This window comes from Podarcis gaigeae (assembly GCF_964106915.1).
Source record: "Podarcis gaigeae genome assembly, chromosome: 11".
Lineage (NCBI taxonomy): Eukaryota > Metazoa > Chordata > Lepidosauria > Squamata > Lacertidae > Podarcis > Podarcis gaigeae.
In genome coordinates, this window is record NC_139687.1 from 51,134,150 (window position 1) to 51,161,067 (window position 26,918).

General features: G+C 42.4%; 1 protein-coding gene across 3 annotated transcripts; it reads left to right on the forward strand.

Annotated features, from left to right (window-relative positions):
• The first annotated feature begins 1,138 nt into the window (after window positions 1–1,138).
• TXNL1 (thioredoxin like 1) lies at window positions 1,139–23,577 on the forward strand. Of its 3 annotated transcripts, none has more exons than XM_083702917.1 (9): window positions 1,139–1,555; window positions 1,626–2,036; window positions 8,686–8,782; window positions 11,321–11,494; window positions 13,793–13,915; window positions 14,147–14,216; window positions 15,155–15,327; window positions 16,357–16,461; window positions 23,312–23,577. In XM_083702917.1, exons 2-9 carry the CDS (start codon window positions 1,798–1,800, stop codon window positions 23,339–23,341), a joined length of 1,011 nt encoding a protein of 336 aa, XP_083559043.1. In that variant the 5' UTR covers window positions 1,139–1,555; window positions 1,626–1,797; the 3' UTR covers window positions 23,342–23,577. The 3 variants fall into 3 exon arrangements, with proteins under 3 accessions (XP_083559043.1, XP_083559044.1, XP_083559045.1); XM_083702918.1 differs by lacking the exon at window positions 1,139–1,555 and adding an exon at window positions 21,118–21,166 and having other exon boundaries at window positions 1,716–2,036; XM_083702919.1 differs by lacking the exons at window positions 1,139–1,555; window positions 23,312–23,577 and adding an exon at window positions 19,661–19,892 and having other exon boundaries at window positions 1,716–2,036.
• The last annotated feature ends 3,341 nt before the right edge of the window (window positions 23,578–26,918 follow it).

Below are 26,918 nucleotides of genomic sequence, written 5' to 3' on the forward strand. Positions count from 1 at the left end.
CAGATTAACAGGACAGCCCCTGTGGAATTCCTCTCTCACACACGTGGGCATAGCCAGGATTTTTGTTAGGAAGGGGCAGGCCTTTTGTTAGAGGGGGACAGAACCTCTGTTTGCTATGTATTTTATTATTATTATTATTATTGATTTGGGGGGGGCAGCTGCAGCTCCTTGCCCCCACCCCCCTTGGCTATGCCCATGCACAGACACACACAAGCATGCAGACACGCATACACACGAATTTGTAAATCTTGTCTATGCTTGGCTCCCCAGACTTTAAATACATGACATTTCACACACCCTTTCAAATACATGTATTTGGAGAGGATCCCTAATTTGGCAGTGTGTGAGAGAGAAAGGCCTGAAATACAGGACTGCAGTTAAGTGGTAATCAGCTCTGTTCAAGTTCAGTAGGACATCTAAGTGATGCATAGGTTTGTGGCCCCTCCAGGTGTTCCACTTTATTTTGCGTTCATAATGATTTGTGTTTGTGATGCTATAGGGAGGTCACACTTTCTATACTGCCTACAGATGTTCTTGAGGCACTCCTACTCCTAACCCCACAAATGTTCAGCAGGCGTGGGTGGCTCACTGGAATGAATGGCGCTTAAGTCAATTACAACCGCCTTGGCCCATAGATTTCAGTGGGACCTTGGTGTCATTGCAACCCTATGTGCATTTACTTTGGATGACCTCAAGAAGGAAAGATTTAAAAACAAAAAAGCGCCACACAACAACACACAACTCTGCAAGGCTATGCTGCTGAATCAGTTAGATTCATAAATCCACCAATTTGGCCAGCAGCCTATCCCTACACTGCAGGCAGTTGGGCTGGATGACCCTTAGGATCCCTTCCAACTCTGCAAATTATAGGATTCTAGTTCATAATTTTCGGGATGGGAGGTGAAATATACTCGGGAGTCGAGTGTGGATTTCATGCTCTTTATTCAGCTCATAGTAGCGAGGAATGAATGTTCCCCCCAAATATTTGCTTTATATACATTATTTACACAATGGGCCGCACATGATTGGCTAATTCTGGGGTTCTGTAGGCCAATTAGGTTGCAGATTCACTTCCACCTGGAGCTGGATTGGGTGGCTCCTGCTGTTCTAGAACCAATCAGACTGCTCTATTCAACTCAGTACATAACAGGAGGATATCGGGTATGCACAGAACCGGAACCAATGCAGCCGCCCAAGCTTCCCCCACTTCCGCGAGCCCTGAACTACGACGGCTGCCCTGAAAAGCCAATCACTTCCGCCCGCAAAGGTCACCAAGCTGAACCGGCAAGGCTTGTCAACCAATAGCGCTCCTCCCCGAAGCCGGAGGTCGCACCTTGCCCTTCTCCAAGACGTCACCGGCGGAGTCAAGCGGGCAAACCCAGAGGTGGAACCACAACAAAAATGTCACCCACCGCCGCAAGCACTACTACCGGCGCAAAACCGCAATCTTTTTGTTATTCCCAGTGCAAAAGATGAAGCAGCTTCGTGTGCGTTTGTAAGGGGGGAGGGGAGAGAGAGGGGAAGGTTTTACACCATAGAGTCGTCGAAGCCTAGAGCGCCCAACAGAAACTCGTGGCCGAAGCCTTAAGCGTGGATGCGGAGTTCAGCATCGAGACATCGCCTAGAGCGCCCAACAGAGACTCGCGACCAATGGCGGCTTTCGCCAGTTGGTTAAGTCTCTCAACCGGAAGTGTGAGCAGCCGACCCCTCCCCTCTCCCTCGGCGCGTGAACCTGGATGAACTCTCAGCTGAGGGTGCCTGAGAGGAGGAGGAGGAGGAGGAAGGCGGAAGAAAGGGATGCCGGGGCCGTGTGCGCCTGCGCGGGAGCGGTGCATGCTGGGCGCGGCCGGCCAGCCTCTCGCCCCGCCCCGCCCGCGCTCCTTTTCTTCCCGCGGTGACTTTGCACTTACCGGGCGTGTTGTTGCCGCCGCCGCCAGAATGGTCGGGGTGAAGGTGATCGCCAACGACGCGGACTTTCAGAGCGAGCTCAGCGCCGCCGGCTCCCGGCTAGTCGTGGCCAAGTTCACCATGAGGGGGTGAGTAGGCAGGGCCCCTTCGGGGACCCTTCGCGCGTTCACACGAGCGGACACGCACACGTGTACGGCTCCCTCTCTGAGGGAAACGGGGGGGGGGCTCTCCTCCCCTCACAAGGGGACGGGAAAGGTGTTATCCCCATTGTATCACCACGTTCAGGTTTTAGTTTAACGCAGAGCTGTATGGGTCCGAGGTTGTGCCTGTTTATGGGATGTTATTTGGATTTTTTTTGGGGGGGTGGTTGTTGTTGCTGCTGGCTTTCTGTAGCTTTATTTTAGGTTTCCCTGCGATTCCTGTAGGAAATTGCTCGGTTCGGTTTCGCATTTAAAAAAACAACTTACAACGTAGCAAAAGTAGCCAGAAACAAAAAAGTAACTATGTATTTTATTCGTTTTAAGCCGCCTTGAGCATGGTTTGATGGAGGCATACAAATAAATGTGTAGACATGTATTTGTTTTATTTGTTTTGTAAGGTTTGTACACAGCTTGATTAAAAAACAAAATTTCAAAGCAGTTTACGAGAAAGATAAGACGTTAAAACCCAGGGAATTATTTTTTAACGACATACAAAAGTTAAAACACTGAAATAACTAACAGTTAATTTGACTTTCTAAGCTTGCTCATTCATATTATTTAAAAGGCAAATATGTTAACCAGTTGTGATGAATTCAGTGACATGGGCAGCTAACATGTCTCCCCCCTGGGATCTGAAGCAAAAGGCTATATACTGTATATGGTTCCTTTTTCTTTGCATAGCAAATGATTTCTTTTCCTAAGCACACAAATCTTATAAGTAAGGCCCATTCAGGTCAGTGGGACTTACTCATAGGTAAGCTGGTCACAAAGTTGTAGCAGGAGGGTGTGACAGTAGAGAAAGCATATTGTCCATTACAAACGGTGAGAATAGATCTTGAGGTAGGGGGGGAGATGTACTTAATGGTTGTTGTTTGCACTGTTTTGTTTTGTGACTAGGTGCACCAACTGGAGCTAAGTGCGAAATAGTGGCTGGGAGCGGCATAACATAGTTTTAACATTAAGGCTCAAAGTGCCTTTCAGTGCATGTTCACTCCAGTAATTCATTTTATTTCCAGAAGTCTCATTGCAAACAAGTTGATTGCTAGTTCTCCTGTTGACCATATATTGGGAGGACTGTTCTCTCTTGCCCAATTTCCTGACAAAATCTGAAGTGAACAAGAAGCGTTCTGTGGGATAGTCCTCACAACTTTAACCCTTTTCAGGGCTACTTCACACATTACAGAATTTCTGTTAGGAACAGTGTGCAGCCTGCCTTTACGTAGTTAATGTTAGCTCATGTGTTGCAAGCACATGCACGTGTAGGAAGCTTGCCACCATCACAGCCAAGTTGTGTGACAGCAAGTAAGCAGCATGTAATTTCCTGTGCAAAACCAAAGTTTTGTGGCATGACCCAGATAGGGAGCAGTTGGGGATGAAGGGAGAGGGAACAGGTTTTCAAAGCTGCCTACCCCAATAAGCACATAGTTGAAATGGTACGCACTGTCATTGTTTTATTTACTCTGCCTTTTAGGGCAAGCCCTCCCAAGCCCTATAGCAATAAAAATGCAGCCATTGAACAAACATCATAAAGCAGACAAAACAATCTCTGGGGGTCCAGCAATAGTATCAGTACAAAGACTTGGCAGAATTTTTAAAGAGACCTTCTGGTTTGCTTAAAGCCTGCAAGAGGGAGGGCTAAGCAGTGCTTTTGGGTGACAGGATTTCCACAGAGTGATATCTTTACATCTGCTGGGCTCTGCTTCAGATTTCTAGCCTGAGCTGTTGTTTCTCTGTAGAGTCATCATCATTCCCCAGATTCGTTACTACAACTTTGTCTTTCTCTGGGAACTAAACCCACACCCTAATTTGGTTTTCAGTGATATCCTGTGACTAATTGCTGTACTTCCTGCTTTGGAAAGGAATGCTCCTTTTGCAGTGAGTAGGAGATATTTTTAGGAGATATTCTGAAGGTGAAATCCTGGATTCATACTCTGGTTTGAGAGAAAATTGCAGTACGCATCATGGTAAACCATAGTTATCACTAACTTGGAAAGTGGAGAAATAAGGAGTATATATGCACAAGCGTAGAGGAGGACCATGTGTGTTTGTAGGAGTTCCCAGTTGCTAAACTACAGTTTGGCAATTAGAAATAAGACACTTGAATAGATCTGATTCATTAAGTTGGTGTGATGGTATAGAACAGTACACAGTCCAAAGTTGTCAGCGTGGTTGGGATTATAACATCACACAGAGTAGTCTAAGGACTGGGAAATGTTCTTTGATATGGGAAAACTAAGTGAAAAGGGAGTGCAAACAAGTATGGTCCTGAGGAAGCAAGGAATGAAGGCGCTGTAAAGGATGCGGGTGGTGCTGTGGGTTAAACCACAGAGCCTAGGGCTTGCCAATCAGAAGGTTGGCGGTTCAAATCCCCTCGATGGGGTGAGCTCCTGTTTCTCTGTCCCTGTTCCTGCCAACCTAGCAGTTCAAAAGCACAAAGTGCAAGTAGATAAATAGGTACCTCTTTGGTGGGAAGGTAAACGGCATTTCCGTGTGCTGCTCTGGTTCGCCAGAAGTCATGCTGGCCACATGACGCGGAAGCTGTACGCCGGTTCCCACGGCCAGTAAAGCGAGATGAGCACCGAAACCCCAGAGTTGACCGTGACTGGACCCAACAGTCAGGGGTCCCTTTACCTTTTAAAGGACCTGAAACAAAACATTACATAAGACCCATCGACAGAAGTGGGATCCGCTGTACAGTATGTTACAAAGAAGGAGGATATGGGCAATTGGTTTGCCACTCTAGACCTTTTCATGGCAATTTGGGCAGTTGTGGTTTCTGCTATTGTTGCAACTAGAGCCAATCAGCATTGAAATGTGTGAGTTAGAGAAAGGTTCACTTGTTTATTTAAACCAGCCAACCAACTGTTGGGTTGCAGATTTCTAGTTATTCATTTAATGTTTGTTCATTTGCTGGCAGTCTGTGTAACAGGCAGAGGGGAATAGCAGGTGGTTCTGGGTGGATCAGTCAGGGTGGGGCAACTTCAGTAGGACCCGAAGAAATAATATCACAACTAGTATGTCAACTGTCACTGGTACTGGATGTATTTCTGAACAGCTGAAGACGGTAGCCCTGTAATAAGTTTTGGAAAGTTGTACGGTGCCACGTGCTTGCACCTAATCTTAACTGGGATTGAACCTTATCAGAACACATTTGGTACCAGCATGAGAACAAGCTAACCAGCAATAGTACTGGTTAGCTGAGCATTATTGGCCATGTGAGAGAGCTAATTTTTTCAGTTTTAAAAATTGGTAAGGTGGACTGAAAGTATGGCTAAACTGGTAGCTAGGGTCTGAATTTGCCTCGTGCTGGTACTTTTTACTATTCACTAGATATTGATTGGACATGTAGAAATATTATTTTGTTGCCCCACATTTCATCTTGAAATTATTGGAGGTATCTGTTGGCTTCTAATCAGTTTTTAGATGAAAATAGGATAGAGCTACTAGTGAAATGGTCACCTGCTATTTGATGATATTAGGCCACAGTCAGATTTTGTAAGGAGCCAAGAAGATGGTGGTACCCAGCTTCCTTCGCTGAATCATCATATCCTCTGATAGTGAAGGTATGGAGGAAGGATTGCCATAGCCATGGTGTCTTGTGGTATCCCTTGGGGTCGTCAACAAGATCCAACATGAACCTTTGTCTCTCTTGACAGTTGCTTATGTTAGCTACATCATAATACCTTGGCCGTCATAATGGTTAACTGTATTAAAGTACTTGGCCATTATTCGATGGTGATTGTCTGGTTAAATAACAACAACAACAATTTATTATTTATACCCCGCCCGTCTGACTGGGTTTCCCCAGCCACTCTAGGTGGTTTACAGCACACACGAAATTGTAAAACATCAGACATTTAAAATTTCCCAATGCAGAGTTGCCTTCAGCTAACTTTGTTTTTTGTTTTGTTTTTGTCAGATGTCTAACCCTCCACTGAAATATGCTATCTTGTTTTTCACTGGGACCCGTTCTGTTGTGACTACAGGACTAGATTTCCATCTAATCAGTATAGTTCTGTCCTCCCTGATTCCACTATGTAAATAAGTGCCAACTCACAGAATACTTCTGCCTTGCCTACAATAAGGTCTAGCGGGAGAAGCCAGAATTGTGATCAAGCCCTCTAAAGATAGAGAATTTGTCCTAAATCCCCTTATTAACTGATGTGAAGTTTTCAGAGCTGTCTTTTTGGTTATGCCCTATTGCAGTATTGAACTGTTGCGATTGGTAATTTTCTGTAGCAAAGTCATTTTCTCTGCAGTCATCTTTTACTGTGGAAAATTAGTAGGACATCATTGGTGTCATCTACTGGCAGAGAAGCTGTTGACAAACATACTGAAAATGACTAAGCTTATTATCCTGACCTACAAAGGTCTGTATAGCAGAGAGACCTAGTAGTTTGGGGTAATTGAAATTCTCTAATGCTGCTAGCAATAAGCTTTAAACACAGACGTAAGTGCTAGTTGTAACCAAATTGCCCCTTTCCCAAATAATGGTTTGGATACTTGCGCAGAGAGAAAGTCATTGTAAATAAGGAATGAAAGGTGGGGGAGAAGTGATGGTTCTGTATTGCTTTTTCTGCTGATGGGAGAACATATTTTGCTCAAGCTGTGTTTTCCATAGAATTCTCTTCCCACGCCAGTCAGTTTGATAAGAGGCCTTTGGGACAGACTGAGGTATTTCAAGGTCAGTGTAATTGTGCATTTTGCTGAGATGCTTTGTTGATGGATGGTTTCATTTTTAATGTTATGACTATGTATTTTTACTATTATATTTTTACATAGCCTGTAACTATACTGGGTGAATAGATGAAGAGCGGATTCAAAGTTGATTAAGCAATAAACAAATAAAATTGTGTTCTTGTCTAATTATTGAAGCTTCTCATGATTTTTTTATTGCACTACTTTTACCTTTCCCTCCTTGTAATGGATAGATTAGAACATAGTCATATTTCTTTGCTGACTTCAGGGAAGGGGGAAGTTACAATTTTCCTCTTTTTTTTAGTCAGGTGCATGGCTCTGCACAGTTGTTTGTATTCAGGAATGTGAAGTAGGAACATAAAATATTGGAATGGTGTTTGGATCCCCCACCTTGGCAGCTGCCAGCATAAAAATAATTTCCCTTACTCTTGAGTTATCAATGTTTTGATTAGGGTCTGGGGAGACCAGAAGCAATATAAGTCTTTCACACTCTTTCTGCTTTCCTCTGAAGGAGGGCGGAAGATGAGCTATCCATTCTTCCCTCCCGCTGAATTCTCTGCAAATCAAATGACTTTGGGAGGAGAGGGAGGGAATTGGTGCCATTCACAAATGGATTGCTCAGTTAAGTGGAGCCAAAATCTGTGGCTCCTTGACACTGGAAATCTGAACCCAACATGGAGAGAAATATTTAATACTTGTTCCCACAATAAATCAGAGATGCTGTGTTGGTGTTAATGTGCATGCAAAATGGGCCAGAGTAATAGTCGTATGTGGGGGGTGTGAGAGAGAAGATGCAAATTGTCACAACTCCTTTCCTATGCTTGCTTTTGTAAGTCTTGGAATGAAGCAAAAGGTGCTGTGTTGTACTCTCCAGAGAGCAATATATTTTAATAAGCAAGAATTATTACATCACTAGAAAGCTGGATGTTTACTTACAGCTTGGGGAGTATTCTTTATGAGAACCATTAAGTTCTCATGGTTTTCTAGTTACCTATAGTCCCTGAGCACTGTGGAGTACACAAATTATGAGATGTGTTTCTAATGCCAAGCTTCGAGACAGTTTTCTACGAAAGGGCAATCGCTGTGGAATTGCAATTGAGTAGAAAAGGATTTTGCTTTACATAGGCTAACCTGTATGCTTTCATTATGCATTTTGCTGAGAAATGATGATGTAGTCAAGTTGACTTGAAAAAGTGTTGGATATCAATCTCCTCGGTCTGAAGCTAGATGTTCTGGGGATTGCATGCAGCCAGTGCCAAAAGCAGAAGCCCTGCATCTCCTCTAGGGCTGGGCGATATAGCAATAGTCCATATCGTGGTATCGGTTTCATAATTTTTGACTTTGCAATATAGCACAAATCATGATGTGTGTGTGTATGCTATGCAAAAATCACAATGTGGGGAAAACTGTGAAGCCAGCCAGTGCCTCTACATAGCTCAATCCTTATTTCAGACATTGTAATATATCAGTATATTGCGATGTTTAGCTGGTGATATATCACAGAGTTGAAAGCCAGTTATCTCCCAGCCCTAATCTCCTTCCCTGTGACATCTAGCAAGCTAAAACACATGTTGTGACTTAAGGTGGGAATGAAACTTAGAATACTGCTATCAGCAGCCAAAGAAAATGGGAGAGAAAGCTAGGTGCATAATGGTGGTTTATTTTACACCCCACTTGCCTTCAGCAGAGCTTGATGGATCTCACTTCATACTACTGGAAGGAAGAAGAGATGGCAGTCTGAGGGTTGCTGTTCTCAGTACCAGCCGAACAATCTCTGTTATCCTTAGCTTTAGCCTACTTTACCATGTGAATCCCAAGGGGGCTGCAGTTACCTAAGTGGACGTGCTGATGTGTGTTGTCCTTTTCTTCCCCCTGACAGATGTGGCCCATGTTTAAGGATAGCCCCTGCTTTCAACGCTCTGAGCAATAAATATCCCCAAGCGACATTTTTAGAAGTTGATGTGCATCAATGCCAGGTGAGTAGTGTTTGTGTATGTGTGCATGAGCATGTGTCAGTGAACAAGATTTAACTCCTACAGGTGTATTTTTTTGATATGTGGGATATAAATGCAGCCCAGAAATAAAATAAATATTTAAAACTTTTTTTTCTAGAAGCCTGTTGACAGTCAGTGGGCACACCTACCTCAGAGGAGGAATAGGCTGTAGATTGTCCTCTAAAAGGCAAGATTGGCATTTATCAGGAGCAGAATGCCATGTAAATGTGTAAGCGTTAAGTTTTATAAACCTACTGCTGCTCATGTTATTATTGGCAAGAATTTGAGTTATATGTTGGTAGAGTTTAAGTTTGCTTCTTTGGGTGGAGGTACATTCAGCTGTAGACAGATCTATCCATGATAACCATTTTAAGTCGGTGGTTCAAAACAAGCAAGCTGTCATGTGATGGATGCAATGATCCCATGGTAAATTGGGTCATTTAAATTTTATTTTTTTACTTGAATGTTGTGGTTACATTTATCTGTAGTCTTACCAGTTTGCATATACCAATGTTTGAATCAAATATTGGCCAGATATAATGAACGTTTGGGGCTTTCTCCTAACTCTCTTGATTTCTCCACTGAGGTGCAGAGAAGATGACATAAATATTATTCAGATTGTATTGCCAAATTTGGAAAAAAACTTTTGTAATACAGAGTTGACAGAACTGGATCCAGAAGGGACCCTCAAACTGCGAAGCTGCTCGTTCAGGGGGAGTGCAACCCCACCCAGGGCAGGCAATTGACCGATTTCTCAGGCACAGAAACTACTTACCCACAGTGCCTCCATATTGCCAGGATTCAAGCTTGTGCTGCCTCTCCTAATTCAGATCTTTTTAGAGTATGACACAAATCTTAAATAATCAATATTACGAGGGTTAGAAATAGAAAGTTCTGCTGAGGTGACATTTTATGATGTGTGACTGCAGTGGATAGAAAGGTTCAATTCAGCTGGCCCTTTGAGTGACTCCGTTTCAACCCTCTGCAAGCAACGCTACGTTTTTCAGCTATTAACTTGAAGCCTGGTAGTATTTAATGTCAAATTCTGGTTTCCTAGTGTTGTATAATTTGGCTACTTGGAACGTTTTTGGTTTGTTCTTTCTGGTATAGACGTTAAATTCATCCAATAAAAGGCTTTTTAATTATGCAGAACTATTGTTGGCATTTAACAATGCAAGTTGTACCATAAGGCTTACATTATTAAATTTAAGCCATTAAAAAGCAGTTGTTCATTCGCTCTTTTATGAACTAGCAGTATCTTGGGTACATAGGAATAGGAGACTTATCCTTATTCTCAGTACAGTTATAAAACTTTGGAAAATATCATTTGGTGCTGTTTAATCTCGGGTGGTTTTAACTTAGTGCACGGAGACTGAAGAAACTTGTGAGTGGTCTTTGAAGCAAAATTTTAAAAAAGCATGTGGCAATACAGTGTTCTTTCCCTAGTTGTGCAGGAGAAAGCTGGCTCTAATAGTCCTTGGCTAAGGCTTAAGCCTGTATCTCATCTCATGTGCAAAAACAAGATTTTATATATATAGGGATTCTGGCCACATCTAAAAGTGCATGGAAAGATAGTAATAGGATCATAATGCGCTTCACTTTTGTAAGGGGAAGACATTTGGAGAGCTTTTAAGGGTCTTTGTCTTTCAACAGTGGATATGTGACTTCTGCTTGTCAACTTTTTCACAGTGCTTTCAAAACTGCTGCAAAATTTGACACTTGGCCAGTTCAGGTGTAAACTACCGTATTTTTCACTCTATAAGACGCACTAGACCACAAGACGCACCTAGTTTTTGGAGGAGGAAAACAAGAAAAAATATATTCTGAATCTCAGAAGCCAGAACAACAAGAGGGATCGCTGCGCAGTGAAAGCAGCAATCCCTCTTGCTGTTCTGGCTTCTGGGATAGCTGCGCAGCCTGCATTCAGTCCATAAGACGCACACACATTTCCCCTTACTTTTTAGGAGGGAAAAAGTGAGTCTTATAGAGCAAAAAATACGGTATGTGGCTTAATAAATCATGGCTTATTAAGAATTAGTGTTTCCCTTTGCTCCTCCCTTCCACATCATCTTCATTGTTCCTATCAGGGTTTATTAAATTGAGATCATTATGTCTGAACCAGCCCAATGGCTCAATTCAGGCACCATGCCTAACGATGCCTTGAGCTTACAAATAATATACAACAGGCAAACAGTGTTTTAGCATGCACAGAAGTGCTCTATCGTGGACGTGCAGTAGCGGCGCTCTACTTACGAACTTTTCGGGGTGCGAACGACACCCTGAAACGGATCACGTTCAGTAGAGGTACCACTATATTAAAAAGTCATCATGAAAACCTTTTTCTCTGTTGGGGAACAACATAGAAAATTGTATTTCCAATTAGCACTATTTTTGCATGTAAGCAGCAAACATGCTGCTGATGATGATTATGTGGATGACCTGGGATGATTGGTACTCTTTTGTTCATTAAATACTAAAATCTTGCTACACATTGCTAACCATTGACTTCTCCAATACTAGGGAACAGCTGCAACCAATAATATATCGGCAACCCCAACGTTTCTTTTCTTCCGGAGCAAAGTGCGCATCGACCAGTATCAAGGTGCCGACGCTGCTGGATTGGAAGAGAAAATCAAACAGCACCTAGAAAATGATCCTGGAAATAATGAGGATACCGATATTCCAAAAGGATATGTATGTATATTTTATCTATTCTAGTGGATTATTATCTGTGCAGTGTTAAAAGATTTGCATTCGAAAGGATCCAGAGGATCAGGATGGAGCTTCCATGCAGGTGCAAAAACTCTTCTCATGATCTGGGACTTCTGAGGGTCCCCTTTCCACTGCAGTCCCTCCTTGCTCTCTCCCTCCCCTTAAATAATGCCTTTGAAAGTTAGAACTTCACCTCCATCCTGGGCAGCCTCTGTTGCATCAGGAGGGAGGGAGGGATACAGAATGTATTGATGCATTTGAAAGTCAAGAGTACTTTTTGAATCCTAGCCCAGATTATAGGATTTTGAATTTCTCTCTTTCTCCATCCCTCCACCCCTTCTCTTTCTCTCTCTCTCTCTCTCTCTCTCTCTCTCACACACACACACACACACACACACACCGAGCTCTCTTTCTGTTGCTGCTCTTACTGCACATGCAAAGTCTTTATAGCTGGTGCTCACAACAGGCCTCTTGTCTAGCAGCTGTGGAAAGGGGAAATTTTATGTTGGGGATTATTAGGAAGAGGATTGAAAATAAAACTGGTGATAACATAATACCTTTATATGAACATATGGTACGTATGCAGAACTGCATACAGTTCTGGGAGCCGAACAGGTTATTGAAGACCTGGAAAATGTTCAAAAAAGGGTACTAAAATGTGTAATGTTGCTTGGTGTCTAGGGAGCACATAACCCTCAAAATACAAATCCCCTTTCATGTGGTTTTTTTAAAAAAATCCACATTCTCCTGGTTATGGATTCTGCCCTGAAGATCTAGGAACAGTTTTCCCCAAGGCACAGGGAAAGCAAAAAGTGGTCAGTGAAGGGGAAAAAATACCAAATCCACAGCAAGTCCACATAGCTATTGGGATCAGCCAAAATGTCTTAAATCATGCACAGCTGTTTGAGTTCTCTAGAACGTTTAATTGGGGCAGGATCCTACACTAAGCAGTGGAGTGGAGGGGAGTTTGAAAAACTTTTAGTCCCGATGTTGAAGTCTTGAGACCAGAATTTCTAATCATCTTTTTGTCAAACACCACCTTCAAGGTTTTGCCTTGACTTAAGAGAAAATAGCTGTCAGCAGATTTTTTTTTTTTAAACCATCTTTCCTTGTTGAGGTTTTACCTTGGGGCTCCTGAATGTTGCAAATCAGGGCTTGTCTGACAGCTGGAGTGACACGTACATGTAAATGAGAACCTTAATGTGACAAAACACTCGACTGGAGCTGTCATCTTCATGACAGTTTCTGAGCATCATTTGATATAATATTCCTCTTAAAAGGGGTCAGCTTTTGCATCCTGCCCAAAATATTAATACAACCCCTGACAGAGTACAGTGTTTAATATTTCAGCCAAGTGCCAGCGCAGCTAATAGTTCAGTAGCTCAATAAAAGCACACCCAGCTGCTGCAGTTCTGTGATGGTTTTGTTTTCCAAATTAGCAAATGCAATCCATTAGACTTTGCTGGGAAACTGTATGTGCTAACCTAGAATTATGTTAAATGCAAGAATGCATCTCTTTTGACATGTTAAGTACTTTAAATTCACAGCTAAATAGACGCAATCCCTGCTACCCAGTTTACCTTTTCAGCTGAATCTTTTTCCTGTAAATAACCCCATGAATATAGGCCACTTGCATTTTCACTAGTTCAGAGTTACAAATGTTGTCTGTACCGCTGTGTTCATTGCGTCTAGTGTGAATGCAAATAGTTAAGCAAATAGTTAAATGTAATAAGCAGTTGTAGCAGCTTTGACTTCCGACGAGGCATGCAGTTCCATCTTTTGATGTGGCATTTGCTTCTAAAACTTTTCAAAATTGTCCTGAAGGACACAAAAGTGAAGGATTGCAGAATTGTACTTGGACTGTCTTTTCAATTAGGTAAATAGATTTTCCCTCCTTTGGTGTTTATATTTGTTTTTATTATTTCAAGTGTTCTGTTTCTAAACTGCCGTCTTGCCAAAGCACTCATTGTAATTTACAACACGAAACAACAACATACAGCAGCCTTCTCCAACCAGGTGCCCTCCAGGTGTTTTGGGCTACAACTCCTATCCCAGCCAGCAGAGCCAATGGTCAGGAATGGTTGGAGTTGTCCAAAGTATGTGGAGGGCACCAGGTTTGGGATAAGGGATGAGAAAACAGGGCGGGTAGGAAAGAGAAGGGATGATCAATCTGTATGGAAAAATAAGTGCTGCTTGGGTTTTGCACGTTTATCCCCCTGTAAATGTCTTATAAATGTATAGCCCAGCCGGGTGATCATTGTCACTATCTCTTACTTCTAGATGGATTTGATGCCATTCATTAATAAAGCTGGCTGTGAATGCCTTAATGAAAGTGATGAACACGGGTTTGATAACTGTTTACGTAAAGACTCTACCTTCCTGGAATCAGACTGTGACGAACAGGTATTTTGCCTTCCAGAGAATATTGCATTATACTATCAAAAGGACAAAGGTGTTCTTTTGGCTAGAATAGTACTCCCATTTTTATGCATGTTTAAAATAATTCATCTGGGGGTCTACGTTGGTGGTGACCATCTGGGAAAGAGTAGCATTCTAAATCCATGTGAAGTAATTCTGTGGGTCAATGCATTTGAGATCCCTCTTAGATTTTTTTTTCTTTTGCTTTCTCCACAGCTGCTTATTACGGTAGCTTTTAATCAGCCTGTCAAGCTTTATTCTATGAAGTTTCAAGGGCCTGATAATGGTGAGTAAAAAGATTTCCTCTTTCAAGAGAAGCCATTTATGCATGCAGCCGCTGTTGATTTTAAAAATACAAAGCATGAGACACAGGTTCCTTGCTTGTGGCCCTGTTCTCTTGCTCCTAAGTCTTAAAGTCTGGACCTGACCATCAAGCACATTGCCTCCATACCATCAAGTTTCTGCAAATGCACTCCAGGCAGTGCAAAACTTTGCAAAACAAGCTGGCTACTCCGGTTTTGCTGGTATATTTCCAAGAATCTGCATTTACGAAATTATGTGTTGTGTCACTTTTGTCAGGTGACATGTCAGCATAGCTATCTTTTGGCATCATTGTTCTGAAGACCATGGTTGCTAATAAAGTTAATTTCTATTGCACCTATTTTAATTGGGTGAGGTACATATATTGAAATGAACACATGAGATCTGCCCAGAAAAGGCTAGGGACACACTCCCCAGCAATAGGAATGGAGTCTGAGCAAGTCCAGTTAACTTTCTCCACAGCTGAGGTTGGAATTGTGCTATGTGTAGTCACTTTAATGCATTAGCCTTCTAAGGGTGAACTTTTGAATGCTCCCCATAACATGTAAAAGTCATACAGCCTGTAGCAACCTTCTCCACCCCCACCCCCATCCCTGACCCTTGACCATGGTGGCTTGGGCTGATGGGAATTGAAAGTCCTACAACTTCTGGAGAGGACTGGCCCAGTAGTGTTAAGTGCAGCCCTTACTAAGTAAAGTTATAAAATTTAAGTGAGTGATGTGCTTGCTTCTGATAGAAGGTTCTTTGCCTTGGGGTGCAGATTGGACATAATAATTTGCCTGTCTTGGTTCTTCTCAATCTACATAATTTTGGTACACAGAACAACTTTAAAATACTGTCAAGTATATAAGATAATGTTTTGAGGGTTTTTAAAAGAGTCAGTGGCATTTTTTTTAATCGCAGGTCAAGGTCCAAAGTATATAAAAGTGTTTATCAACCTCCCTCGATCAATGGATTTTGAAGAGGCAGAAAGAAGCGAACCCACTCAGGCCCTGGAGTTAACGCCAGATGATATCAAAGAAGACAGTATTATCCAACTCCGCTATGTAAAGTTTCAGAATGTTAACAGTGTAACTGTGAGTATAAACCTTCGAATTCATTCCTGGTTAACAGAATCCTATGACATTACAAAAGGCCAACTCCAAAGCGTGGTAGATCCGCCAATAACTTTAGCCACTTCCACCATAGTTTTAATGCAGTGAAGCCCAGCTATGTTTTTCCCCCCACTTGCCTCTTAGATACAGCAACTGGTAGGGATGGGAGCCTGGAATATTCAGGCTTCCCAGACCCAGCTCCTGTCAAGCTTGAGAGAGAGGAGCGCAAAGTGAAGATGGGTCTGGGCACACAAAAAATCACTCTTTTGCAAGCAGCATCAAGAATCCCTTTTGTTTTGTAGACTAGTAAGAAAACCTGTTCCAGTCTCATACAACCTATTTTCATCTGTTGTTTCCGATAGGCTTATTTGAAGGTCTAGCTTTTTACCTTGATATCTACTTGTTACTTTGACTTGGTAGCCATATTGTATTAATATAGTGGTATTTGTTTTATGAATTTAATCCATTCCTGAAGTCCGTTCTCAAACCAAATCTATCCTTAAACCAAGGCACGCTTTCCCTAATGAGGCCTCCTGCCGCCAGGGCCCTTCCACTGTTTGGCTTCTGTTCGTAGACCGAGGCAAAGTTTGCAAACCAAAACACTACTTCCGGTTTTGCAGAGTTCGTAAACCAAATACAGAAGTTCATAAACAAGACGGTTTGTAAACCGAGGTACCATTGTACTCATCACTAGTTCCCCCAATACCTCCCCCAAAGTCTTATTTGGCCCTTCAACAGAGGTTGGGAAGGAGGCAGGGATCTCCTTTATTTGCACTGAGGTTTTCAGGAGGTCAGGATCGGCAGGATTCTTCTCACACTTATTTTTTTCGAACCTCAGTTGCATTTTCAATACAACCCAAACAGTTTCCATTAACAAACTTGAAGACTACCCAGCCCTTTCCCATCTTCCCTTCTCTTTGCTTTTCCCTGAACTTCAAATAAGTTGACTATTTTGTGGGGTATTGGATTCTTCCACATCATGTAACTCGGTACTGATATTTTCCATTTCAGTTATTTGTCCAGTCCAATCAAGGTGATGAGGAAACGACGAGAATTTCATATTTCACATTTATTGGAACACCAGTCCAAGCAACAAACATGAATGATTTTAAGCGGGTATGTTCAAATCTGTCTTTTAAATTGGAGACTGGATTGCAGTTTTTAAAAGCTGCAAGGGACAGTGTTAGCTGAACAGCTCCCCATAAGTGTAATAAATTGTGACTCTTCAAAGGTCTTCCATTCCCACTACAACTGATGTAGCCTTTTCGCTTTAAAAAAAATGAAGAGTGGAATTTGTCTTGGATATTCTGCCTTTGATTTTTATGAAGTGTCCAAAGAATGCACGGTTGCTTTAAAACGTTTGCAGAGCCAAATGACCTCTTAAGCCAGGGTTTTCCAGAATTGATTGCTTTATCTCCAAGAGGCCAGAGTTAAGAGGAGAGGGAGAAGACACCTGTGGCATCTGCCTACTTTTCTACCTTAGTGAATATGGAGTCATGTTCAGATAAATACGAAAACCAACAGAAAACATATGTCTTCGTGCACAATGTTATTCTGCCTCCAATTCTGTAATGGCAGAATATATGAAGCTCTGCTGGACAGTAGCAATGGAGAGTATAAAAAGTCAGCAAGCGGGATAAGTTGAGGGATAAGAGAAATTGTGATTCGTGTTAGTTATTTGATCTTTAGATGCCCTGCTTAGGTACTCTATAGTTTCTCAGCCTTTCCCAACCTGGTGTTTTCCAGATGTTTTCAACTAGACCTTCCACCACCCTCACCATTGGCCATGCCTCATGGGCCTGATGGGAGTTATAGATCAAAACCTCTATAGGACACTAGATTGAGGAGGCTGCTATAAAGGGTAGCAGTCTGTTTCTCCCCCAGATTCTTAGCTTGTGCTGTAAACCCACAGATGTGATAAATAATACTGGGCTGACAACAAGTGTGTCAACTACCTAAAAGGCAATGTTTCAAGGCAGAGGAAAGTGGGTCTCACCTTGTTAATTAATTAGCCTATAATGCTTCTGAACTAAAACTCCTTCCAGCCCCACCAAGTATGGCCCGGTGCTGTAGTTTAGCAACATCTGGAGGGCCAAAGATTCTCCACACCCACTCTGCAGAGTGCAATTTAGATGAGGCTTTTGAAAGGAAACAAGATGTGATAGGGGCATTTTTGGGAATCCCTGACTTAAGAAGTGCATTTAAATATGGCAAATGTGCATGGTATTTTGTATGCAGACATGTTCCGAGCGAAGGAAACTCTTTGCACAGAAAACTTGATCATTTGTCTCAAGTGATCAAGGTTGACTTGAGTTGCTGTGCGTTTCCCACAAAAAAACTTCTTAACTGTTTATGGTGTGCTTTAGCCTTCATGTTTGTCTGCCCAGTAAAGATTCTATACTCCATGTCAGGACCATCGAAGGAGCTTTTTCAGATACTGGGCAAAAGTAGGAGAAATGTGTTAGCATTAGGTGTTCTGGGTACTGTAAGACAGAGCACAATAATGAAATAGAAGAGCTTTGGGTAGCCAGTAGGACAACAGATGCAATGGAAAGCAGGGCTCCTGTACTTTTCATAGGTGTGTGGAAATAATAGATTTTATTGGATGCAGCTTGCCATGGAAGAGAGAGAGAAAACCTGCACCTACTAAAATTATTACTTCCGTGTATCCTAAAAGGCAAAGAGCCTTGTCCTTATGACAGTAGAATTATCTATCTGATCACTGACAGTGCAATTCTATACGTGCCCACTCAAAACATCCCGTAGATTTCAGTTCAGAAGTACTGTATAGGATTGCACCCTAAATCGTTGTAGTGAAAAATAATACATATTGCTTATCTAAACTGTAGTTTTTATGTGCACATACTGAGATAAATTGAGGTGTTAATGGTCCATTATTAAATAAACAATACTGAATATTTAAAGTTAAGTTTTGCAAGTTACACCAAAGTTTTTAAAGGCAGGGATGGAACTAAATCCGGATTTTTAAAAGTAGCGCATTCCTTTTTAGCGACTTAAGTTAAATGTGCATTGGAAAAGAAGGGGCTGCTGCTGCTTCTGCAAAGTGTTGCCCGGCATTCTTCCATGGAAAACTCATTTCTCTAGACAAGCCTGTCTTTTGGATGAGCTAGCTTGTCTGGAGTGTTCCTGGTGTGGCCCCCTCACCTTGCTTCAGCAGTGGTGGCATCTGTGTCTCTGAGATGGAGGCCTGATGCTATTGCTGAGAAGATAGACCTAGCAAAGAAGTATCTGTCGTTATTGGTGCTGTGATGGTGGAAGAGGAGCTGAGAGAGCTCTCTGAATCGGAAGTGGTGACTAACAACTGAGGAATACTCCTGGGAATGGTGACTAGATGAGAAGCCATTGGAGGCCAGACAGAGCCATCAGGCTGCCATTTTCCCCTCCAGCCATAGAGATACGCAACACTACAATATAGCTTAGCATCTATACGTAGAAGATCTGAATTGCCTCCCAAGTTCCAGAGCAAAAGCTTGGCTACATGGCATGCATGAAAAGTCGGGACAGGGAACATCAGACCCAGGGGTCATTTTGTGGCTTTCCACATCATTCTGTGTTCAACTTGAGAATGGGGCACCTTGGAAAATGCAAGACCAGCTTTATTGTATCATTAATGCAATGGAAGGACTTCGACTTACAGATGTATTCAGAATAGCAAGGAAAACTGATACTTTATAGCCCTTTATTCCCGTTCCCTATAGAGGATTGTGAGTTCTATAACTTCTCCAAACTTCTGCCCCCTCAAAATATCTTCCCTTGCTAATATCTATTAAGGTCCTAACTTCTCCCCTCTTGCTTTAATTGGAATGTAGAGTAGACTAAAAGGCAACTGAAAGTATGAGTTAAATTACACTGCCTGAAGTAACACCTAGGGGCTTTCATTTTTATTGTTATAAGTTCTTCCATTGCTACCATAGTAATAAGTGAAGTCTGGGAATGCTTTGCTTGCTGCATGTGTTGCTCAAACTTTGCAGGCTTAAAATGCAGAGATGTGTGCGGGAAGACAGAGAGAGGGAGAGCAATCTTTGCTGCTTAGGTCAGAGTAAGGCTTGGCATGACCTTTTTCGTTTGCATAGATTTCATTGCTAATTTGAAGGTGTTAGGTTAAGTCCATATTTTGGGGGGGAGAGACAATAGAGCTCCTGCCACTCCCTTTAGCTTGGAGGACATCCAGGGTGTGCAGTCGCATGAGATATGCAGCCAGCTTTTCTGTGGCATGGCGCTTCCATCCCTTCCTGTTCACTTCCTACGGATTTTCCTTTGCTTCATTGTAACGCTCTGTTTCATTACTTTTCAGCATTTCCCTGGCCCAAAGAAATAAAAATGCAGAAGATTTCTGTTTCTTAAATGGTCTTTCCTCACACCGCCCCTTTCCCCTGCTCCTTCCGCTCATCTAGCATCTGCCTTCTCCTTTCCATCGCTTGGGGCACCATCACATCCTGCTCTGCGACGGTTTTCCTGGGTCTCTTTGCTTTTTTTATCCCTCTTTCTCATGGACTTTTCTTTGTTTTTAATATACCATTTTTTAACATATATATAAAAAAAATCTTTTGCACACCGTTTTTGTCCCACCCACCCCCAAAAACCATCTCATTCTGTTATTAGATGCTTCAGAAATTCACCTGCCAGCACATTATTTGCATCTTTGCATTCTCAATTTACTGTGAGTAACGGAGTTCGAAGAGGTCTGCTGTGTTCTCAACTGCAACTCTGGTCTGGGTGACCTGTGGCTAAAGTTTTCCTGATAGGGATTTTTTTCCAGCTCATGCACTTGCCTTGAGGACTCTTCAACACAATGAGGTTTTTCTGTCTCTCAAGGTTGAGCTGCCCTCTAATATGTTGTATGAAGCTGCCTCAAACAGAATCACCATGGGGCCTTCTTAGGTTGTCCGCTCTTGCACCAGCTCTCTGAGATAATCGTGCAGAGAAGATCCAGGCACTGAAACGGCGATGCTACGGGTTAACCGTGTGCTCTGTCACATGTGTCATGGGCTCCCTCCAAGGCAACCTGTAATCTGGACCCATGGTTCAATCCGCTGAGAGCCAGTTTTGCAACCGTGTGTTTTGAAATACGATACAGCAGCTGGTGTGAAAACTGAACGGGGTGGTCCATCTTAGGGTTCACACTGCCGCTTCAAAAATGATTGAGCAATTTAGATCTTATCTTTGGTGGACACGTTCAAGTGAAGTAATGAAAAATGAGGTGGTATCTCGGCTGGAGTACTGCAGTGGTGAATGCTGCCTTATCAATGCTGCCTTCTTAATCTCATGAGGAAGAGTGAGCCCAGTTCCTTGTTGAAAGAATCCTACATTGTACATCCCCTGAGTGCGTCCATATTCTTCTGCCATTCATCATCTGGAAGTGCATTGTGCTCTGTGGCATGAGGACAGTATACGGCTAAAATATGCATTGTAGCAAAATTGGGCAGGGTTACAGGGCATAGGGCATAAATCTGCCCACTTTTGAGTCTACAGCCAGTGTACAAGTTAATCCTTAACCGAATAAAGCAGTCAAGGGATGTCAAGTCCCCCACCTGAGTGAAATCTGCCCCTTATGGAGAATGAATTCTTATGTGAAGTACACAGATAATAAGAAGCAGAAAGTGTGCCAGGAATAATGAAGTATTTCAAGAGGCGTTGCTCTGTTGTGTTTGAATTACCTTATTAGTCTCATGGTTGGAAATTGTTGGTGTAAAGTTGGGGGTTATAAATATGCTAACGAAACGTCAATATCAAAAATATTTAATTTTTCAGGTAATACACATGGGGCACTTGAGCATTTGAGCATTTCCCCCTCTGAATGGTATAGATGCGTACAATTATTATTTTTTAATGGTTGCTCCACCTCTGCTAACATTATAATTGTCTAATTTCTGGGTGTACCTGCTTAATCCAAACCTGTAGCGCAATGCTTTAAGCGCTACTGAAGAGTAAACATTTCTCTCTCGCCTTTCTTGGATTTAGTTTGCCTGTTTATAACATGCTTAATTAAATCTTAATTTGGTTGGTTGTGCGTGTTTTTTCACTCAGTGTTGTTTTGTGAGATAATAATTCTACATTGGCCTCTGCATTTGAGAATCAATTATCTGCATGTCACTATGTAGAACAATCCTTATGCCGCAAGGGTAGGCTAGCCTTAAGTTCCACCCCCTGAAAGAGTGTGACTCCTCATAGTATTGACCAGCCTTCCCCAGCTTGATGCCCTCCATATATTTTGGACCATAACTTCCATCAGCCCTTGCCGTCATCCCATCATCATCTTGATGACTAGAACTGGTGGGAGTTGGGGTCCACCACATCTGGAGGGCACCAGCTTGGGGAAGGGTGCTCTTGACCATGAGCTGAGATCCTTGATATCACTGGTGGCTTATAGACGTTGCACTTGAGAGTCTATCATCATCATCTGAAATATCTGAACTGTGTGCTACTTTAAAAAGAAGAAGAAGAAAGAAAATGCCTTCTTAAATGCACAATACTGTATGCTAAGTGAGACCTGTAGAATTAATATAAGCAGTACACCTGCCAAGGAGTTGCTATATCCCTCTCAACCAAACACAAGAATGTTTACTATGGGATAGATCTGAAACACAGTTTATTTTCTCTTCCTCAGCCTGATCTGCTGAAACAGTCGGCAGCAATAAAAAGTCCACATGTATTTTGTCGCTAACATGATGACCAAGAACTGTATCTTATATTCCCTTCCAGTGCAAGGGCTCTTGTGCAACAGCATTTCAGTGGTTCAAAACATTTTGCCTGTGGAACAAGTCGTGCCTCTAAATGGCTTTAACTTAGCACTACATTTGTTACAATCCCAAGGATTTGTACTTTGCTTACATAGAAACCTGTTACTTGCTTTAAAATGTAATTTTGTTGCCCTTGCCACACACACAAAAGAAAATGTATTTATAGGTAGACCGCATACCAAATGGAAGGCATGTCTGCTTAGTTTGCATTGTGATACTAAGACCTTGCAGAACTTAATGATTTAAGTGAAACTTCTTTCCAGTGCGTAACCTCCTAACAATGCGTGCTCAGAAGTGACTCTACATTATTTCAATAGGGTTTACTGCCTGTAAGTATGCTTAGGTTTAAGGGCAGAGAGACTCATTCTGTTCCTCTCTGAGCTGCTGCATTCCTGCATTCCCAGGAGGAAGCCTTGGGGCGTCAAACCGCTGTATGTGCCACCAGTAGGAAATGCTGTGAAAGTTAGGAGGTGCATTGTGAGTTTGCACACTGGTAATGACAGCGTATGCTGTTCCGGCCATTTTCACGCCAGATCCCACCCTGCTACCTTAGAATTCAGTGCACAGAGACCCCATCATTCCAGAAATCTAGTCAATATTGACAAGTTGGCTCTCCCTGCAGTGGTTGTGTTGCATACTTGACAGATTTATTTCTGGTGGGCCAGCTCAGGTAGACCCGACACAGCAATACCTTTACATCATAGCTTGCTCAGCCTACGCTGGGCTCCATGACATTATAGGACATTTAGAGATAGTGGTTTAGCTGTAAGCATCTGAACGTGGACACAAATAGGCAAGTTTCTTGGATGGCCCCCCTACCCTAGGCAGTTCAACTTTGGTATGAACATGTGGGGATTGTATTGCAGTCAGTATTTGAATAAGACCTTACTTTATTGGCTGAGTGCATACTAAAAGTTATCCCATTTGATCCTCAGATCATTTTATTACTGGCTAAATTTGGTTTGCAAGAGGCACTGGGAACTGGCGGCCCTCCAGATGTTGGCTCATCAGACCCAGCCAGTCAAGGGTGGCGAATGTTGCAATCTAGCAAGAACTAGAGGCCAGAAGTTCCCTGTCGCTGGTTTACAAGATCCCTCCCCCTGGCGCTAGAATGCATGTTGGGGAGTCTCTAGAAGACTTGCTCTTTGGAATCTGTTCCCCTTTTTATTTGCCTAAGTTCTAACTCCATTTTTCTCTTTTCTCAGGTCGTAGGCAAGAAAGGAGAGAGCCACTAAAGTATGAGGAAAATGCTGGGAAGGGCCTTATTTACAATCAACATGGGATCTTCACATTTATTTCTAGCTCCTGGGAAATTGCTTGACCGTAGCCAGAGAGACTGTCAGTCTGTTCCACTATAATACCATTACAAATAAATCACTGCATTTTTGTTAATACAGGATTTCACTAAAAAGTGTTTTCTGTTGTAATCTTGGGTCATAAATTTGTAAATAAAATCCATTAATTTTGCCAAGTTGTTTAGTCCAAGATTTGCTGTATTCCTTTGAAGGTGGAAACTGGACTTGGGCCTCCTCTAACTTGAATATATATCTTTTGCCGAAAATGTTTAAATAACCCTTCATTTTCCCAGTCTCTGTTTTTAGAGATGGTTTTTATTCCAGGCGATTGAGGCATATTGGTTCGTCTGAATTCTCGGCAGACTTCCGTAGATCTTTGTCAGCTGTCTGTCAAAGTAGCTCGCTTTGAAAACGGGGCTTCAGGGTGTGGGGCCAAGGCCCCTTTGACCCCTTCCCAAGGTGACCTGCCAATTGACACAAGGGATTCTCTGCAGGTTCTCCAAGGCTAGGTGGCCACGGATTTGGCTGAGGGTTTCCAGTTGCTGACCCTTACCAGGCTTAATAATAGATGCATTTATCCCAGTGCTTGTATTGAACTGTACATGTTCATTGAAAAAGACCTGAAGGGGTCTCTAACATGTTTTACACAAAGACTGGTTCTGCTGCTGCTGCAGCAGCATCCTATATCTCTTAGCTTATGCAAAGCTCTCTGGCTGTGGCCTCTTCCTCAGAGGAGTTTCCTATCTCCTTGTTTGCCGATAAATTGTGGCTTTCCTGAATTTGTAGCAATCAAATCACATCTACTGTTCCTCTCAACTGGTGTTATTCAGAGACCCTTGTGTGGTTCTGCTGCATGAGAGCAAGAGGTATTGGTGTCGCTTTCTATGCCGGGTGGGGGGGAGTCCTCAAATCAGACTGATGGCATGCCAGAAACATAATTAGTGCTCAAAACTTCTATGGTGATTCCTTTTTTGTGAACCGCCCTTGGCCAAGGGAGTTCCAATACAGTTCCAGTTTCTCATGCTTTGTAGCAAATTTAAATCTAGATGTCAAAGTGAGCAGATCCTGGAGCAACGTTTTGTATAGTAATGCCCCATACCTACCCGCTATATTGCCTCATAGTGAGGTAAGACGCACAGGGCAATAACTAACATTGCATGAGCACACTTGCTTTTTCTTTCTGCAACTTCCCATTCCCGCCACCTGCTCCAAAAGCTCCCCCAACCCTCTGGAACAGATTTTGGAGGTACACAGGGAATCAGCTCTGCTGGTGGGAGAGGCACAGTTGGATTTCACCCATAGTATGAATGTGGAATAGCTTTGTGTTCTGTCTGAGGCTAGTTTTGCAGAGTCTTCTTTCAGTTTTGCTACCTTCATCCCAAATCTGACCTCTCTGGGAGAAGGTGGTGATCAGATATTTCTAATAACGGCATATTAGGAGTCATGCTTCCCCCACCCAACGTTTTTAATAAACTTTTAGTGAATTCGCTTTATCTCTCTAGAATTTGATAGAGAGAAATATTCAAAGCAGATAGCTATCTTTATTGAGGGATGAGTGCCTAGGCTTGATTGTTTTAAGCCTCTTTTATAAATCTCCTTGGCACAGCTCCCCATAAAGATTTTATAAATTGTGCATTGACCGGCACCATGCCCATATGAGGTTGGTTTCTAAGTCACAGTAAGTTTTAACAAAGAGGTTTTAATTGGAATAATTACTCTGTTGACTTAAATTGGTTGCATTTTCTCTGTACAATAAATCCCAATAAGAATTTAAACCCTACCATAATTAGTATTCTGTAATTTCTATTTTGCTTTTTTGTTAAATACCGCAGGCATTTTTGTCCTGCCTTGGCAGATTTAGGTATTAATACTTAACTTAATTCTTGTGCATAAAAGTTGGACACAATCCACTAGAAATGTTTCCTGCAAAAAAGCCCTTTTGGAAAATGGTTGGGACTTGCAGGTGAAGTTGTTTTGCTTACACACCTCCAAGACATTTTCAGCATGCTTGTTGCATTGCGGAGTGTTGCTGATTAGCGTTCTAACCAGCTATGCCGCTTCCAGGCTATATCATTCCATCACCCTTCCCCACATTGTTCTCCCTTCAATTATCAGTGTTCAGCTCCCACTGAGCCATATTTAGGAGACTGAGGGTTCCAACCCTTTAGGTTTTTATAGGGGAGTTTTTGGTACATCTGCAAACCTTTGGATTCCTCCAAGCCTGTTGCTGCCTCTTTCATGTGTGAATGATGCCATTTGGACTGCAGAAGGATCCACTTTCAGATAATGAGTTTAATAGTGGTATATAAGTTGGAGTTTTCCCTGTGTGATACTCCTGTGATGCTACTGGTCTAGCTACTCTGCATCACAGTGTACCACAAGTGGTGTGAAAAGGAAGAGCTATGGCATAGACCTGGGCCTGTGTTCCTTTGTTAAGAACATAGGACCCTGTAGCCCTCCATCTTGCAGGGCCACTGGTTCCCCATGCCTAATACAGGAAGAGCCCTCTTGGATTGGACCAAAGAGCCATAGAGTCCAGCATTCTTTTTTCCCAATAGCAACCAGCCAGATGTTTCTGGGACTTACAAGCCGGGTTAGAAGGCAATGCCACCCCTGGAGAAAACATCTGGGAAGTGAAAGACAACACCATATTCGGACAGAAGGAATCTCCGTGGATATAACAGTTCTCACATGCAGGTCAGAATAAAGATACTGGGGTACCTTGGTTCTCGAACTTAATCCGTTCTGGGAGTCCGTTTGACTCCCAAAACCGTTTGAAAACCAAGGTGCGGCTTCCGATTGGCTGCAGGAGCTTCCTGCACTCAAGCGGAAGTCACGTTCGACTTCCGAAAAACATTCACAAACCGGAACACTTCCGGGTTAGTGGTGTTCGGGAGCCGATTTGTTCGACGGCTAAGCTGTTTGAGAACCAAGGTACCACTGTAATAGTTCCTCACTTGAAGCTTTATAAATTTATATATTGTAAAATCACGAATGGAAGTAATAATTACGTAGCTGTTGACTAAGCGATTATTATTATAACTGAAACGTAACTGACGTTAATTAAGGTTATGGAATGCAGTGTTATAAGATCAGAAGTGCACCCAAACCATTACGCAGGGAGCCACTTTAACTAAAATGTATTAATTAGGAGTTGATTGGCACTTTGATAATTGTATAATTTGGGGATTAATTGTTATTTGTTATAATGTGGCTATTATTGGAAAGCTAATAAAAATATTTTTTTTAAAAAAAAGGAAGGCAATGCCACCCCTTTTACTTTCTCAGCATCTGGTATTCAGAAGTCCATTGCCTCCAGATCTTGTGTCCCAGCTAATAAACCTATCCAAGCCAGTGGCAATTGCTATGCTTGGAGCAATAAACTGCATGGCTTAGTTCTGTTCTATGTGAAGAGTAGCTTCCTTTACTCTGTCCAGAATGTAATTGTCCTAAACCTCTGCCCTGTCTCTTTAGTCATTGTGTTTAGAAGGGTATCTTTACATTGGTAAATATATAT